This window comes from Conger conger, chromosome 4, assembly GCF_963514075.1.
Source record: "Conger conger chromosome 4, fConCon1.1, whole genome shotgun sequence".
NCBI lineage: Eukaryota > Metazoa > Chordata > Actinopteri > Anguilliformes > Congridae > Conger > Conger conger.
Genome location: NC_083763.1, coordinates 11036537 through 11039691, shown reverse-complemented (window position 1 = coordinate 11039691; position 3155 = coordinate 11036537). Strand labels below are relative to the sequence as shown.

The following is a 3155-nucleotide window of genomic DNA, read 5'->3' as shown; positions in this document are numbered from 1 at the left end:
TATACAGCTGTGTCATGCCGTTACTCATACATTTACGTCAGATTACTGTAGACTTTTTCGACTAGTCAATATCACAACTCAAATTTCACACACACCTTTTTCTTGAAACTGACGTTGATGGCAATAGTCCTTAAATCTGTCGGCAAAGGGGATACAGGAGCGCACTTGAGGAATTCTAGACTCGATAGATGTCGAGTCAAATATACTGTGCATTACTCGTAGTTACGTGCCCATGGCTGTGGTCAAAGACAGATAATGAATATGATGCATAATTAATGTAGTAATACACTTGTAAAGAAAAAGATAATTTCTTTCTTTTCTTTGATATCAAGAACTATCACATCCATCATCTTTGTTCCACAGCTATGTGACCGTCAGTTTAATATTGTATACCATTTAAACCACCCTTTTATAAGTATGCAGAAGTGGACATACGACACGCTCATTGTTTAAATAATAATAGTAAAAAGGTTTCCCTTGAATGTCCTTGACCGCCATCAAAGTAAGATACTATGCCGTGCCCGTTCCACTGCATATAACAGTTCGTCCGTTAGATTGCAGCGGCTTTTCGCTTCAGAAAGTGTACAGTGAGATGTGGGATGTAGTCTATCCTGAGAGCAATAAACAGCGTAGCCTTTATAAAACTAGTAACGCCCCTGTTACACGAACCCCATAGTGAATCATCTGGCATTTAATGATGAGCATTTTAATTACGAAAATTAAATTGCAAGCAAAATATAATGTATTAATTCTGAACTTAATTAATTGAGTAACAAATAAACTTCACGTGATGTAGTCACAAACATCTTCACCTGTCCTGTTAGACATTCCCAAATTCTGTTGTGCCATAATATCCTCTTCAGCCATATCATATTACGATGCAATTTCATTCATTCCTCTTGCGTGCTAAATTTGTCTGATTAATAATTTATCACTTCATCACTTTGCAATCGTAATACTTTACTAAACAGTCGTCAAGTCTTTCACCATTTACAAAACAAATGCGTTTGAGATTCAGTTGATTCGGAGTAAGGTGTTTGATTTATTCGTTGGTATCAGCAGAGATTTTCACTATTACTGGTACTATACAGGAATTCAGCGTGTTGCATTTACTGAAAAGTAAGAGCAAATCCCGCTCATTGGTCCGTAGGATAGCGCGGAGCCGATGAATCTCCTGCCTTACTCGCGCAGAGCGAGTATAAAAGCTCCCTCGGATATGCAGCGCGTCTCAGTAAGAGGTGGAAGGGGGATGAGCAAACATGTTATCTGTCTGCAACCAAAAGTTGGAAGTTGGATCGAGTGAATCCCAGCAAAGATAAAAAATGTATGGGGGGCAAGGTATGTTCATCGTGAACTTTATTGTCATATGTTTATCCTATGCTTCTTTTTTACTTCCCATGGCTACTTGTGATTTAACCTGTGTATGAGAGAGCCATGCAGAAGAACGACAGCATGCAAGCGCTGGGGCCGGGGGACTGTGCGTTGGCGCTGGACGACAACAGAGGTCTGGCGAATCACACGGTGGACCCCCTGGGGAATCTCTCCCTCCACTGCTGGCTGCACTTCCTGACGAGGGGGTCCAACTCGGAGCTTCACGCGGACGGCTCCAACCTGGTGGTGCGCGTGATCATCGCGCTGGTGTACTCGGTGGTGTGCGCGCTGGGGCTGGTGGGCAACCTGCTGGCCCTGTACCTGCTGCACTCCCGCCACCGGCAGAAGCAGTCGTCCGTCAACTGCTTCGTCATGGGCCTGGCCCTGACCGACCTGCAGTTCGTGCTGACGCTGCCCTTCTGGGCCGTGGACACGGCGCTGGACTTCCGCTGGCCCTTCGGCAAGGTGATGTGCAAGATCGTCAGCACCGTCACGGCCATGAACATGTACGCCAGCGTCTTCTTCCTCACCGCCATGAGCGTGGCCCGCTACTACTCCATCGCCAACGCGCTGAAGATGCACAGCCGCAAGGCGGCCGCCGCCACCGCCAAGTGGGCCAGCCTGGGCATCTGGGTGGTGTCGCTGGTGGTGACGCTGCCCCACGCCGTGTACTCCACCAGCCTGCAGGTGTCGGACGAGGAGCTGTGCCTGGTGCGCTTCCCGGACTCGGGCCGCTGGGACCCGCAGCTGCTGCTGGGGCTGTACCAGACGCAGAAGGTGCTGCTGGGGTTCGTCATCCCGCTGGCGGTGATCTCGGCCTGCTACCTGCTGCTCCTGCGCGCCGTCCTCAGCCGGCGGGTGAGCGGGGCGGCGGGCTCCGACGCCGAGCACGCGAGGCACAAGCGGCGCTCCAAGGTCACCAAGTCGGTGGTGATCGTGGTGCTGTCCTTCTTCCTGTGCTGGCTGCCCAACCAGGCGCTGACGCTGTGGGGCGTGCTGATCAAGTTCGACCTGGTGCACTTCAGCAACGCCTTCTACGTCGCCCAGGACTACGCCTTCCCGCTGTCCGTCTGCCTGGCCCACACCAACAGCTGCCTGAACCCCGTGCTGTACTGCCTGATCCGCCAGGAGTTCCGCACAGGGCTGAAGGAGCTGCTCCTCCGCGCCACGCCCTCCGTCCGCAGCCTGGCCCGGCTGATCCCCCGCAAGGCCAAAGTGGCGGAGGCGCCCCCCGTGCTGGTGCTGGTGCAAATGGATGTCGGGGTCTGATCGGCCGATCCGCTCATCGCCTCCGACAGGCAGCGCGGAGTGCGTCTCCTTGCTTTAATTTCTCCGAACATTACGCTTTGATTGATCTAACTGTACTGACAGAGGCATCGGCTATTGGGACCTGACCTAGTTTCCCTCCCCCCCCAACCCCACTCCACCCCTCTCTCTCTTCACAATTTGTACTGCAGCTTCTCCATTTATAATCCCTTGGCTTTTGTTATTAATTTGAAACTGATACATATTTACCCAGCCTTGCCTAGTTATCAGCCTTTCCTGTTGTACACCTTGCAGTCAACAATGTAGTAATTCATTCCAAACCTATTGTTAAAGGGATGTACATGACCAAATTGTTCCAGACTGCTCTCCATTCATGAGGATAACTATTGGAATTGAAATTAAGAGCATGGAATATTTAACACCTTCCCAGTCATCTGGTCGTCAACAACTGGGAACACATTCCTGTTTAGCACAAGGCAATATCTATGTATGGGCTTCAGACTGAAGTTTGATCTTTC

The 3155-nt window shown here is 50.3% G+C and overlaps 1 protein-coding gene across 1 annotated transcript; it reads left to right on the top strand.

The window, feature by feature from the left end:
* Positions 1 to 1434: 1434 nt before the first annotated feature.
* rxfp3.2b (relaxin family peptide receptor 3.2b) lies at positions 1435 to 2640 on the top strand. Its single transcript, XM_061240654.1, has one exon. The coding sequence runs from the start codon at positions 1435 to 1437 to the stop codon at positions 2638 to 2640; it is 1206 nt and encodes a 401-aa protein (XP_061096638.1).
* The last annotated feature ends 515 nt before the right edge of the window (positions 2641 to 3155 follow it).

Bases quoted from the DNA above. Each gene is read 5' to 3' on its own strand.
- rxfp3.2b (XM_061240654.1), top strand. From the start codon at position 1,435: ATGCAGAAGAACGACAGCATGCAAGCGCTGGGGCCGGGGGACTGTGCG.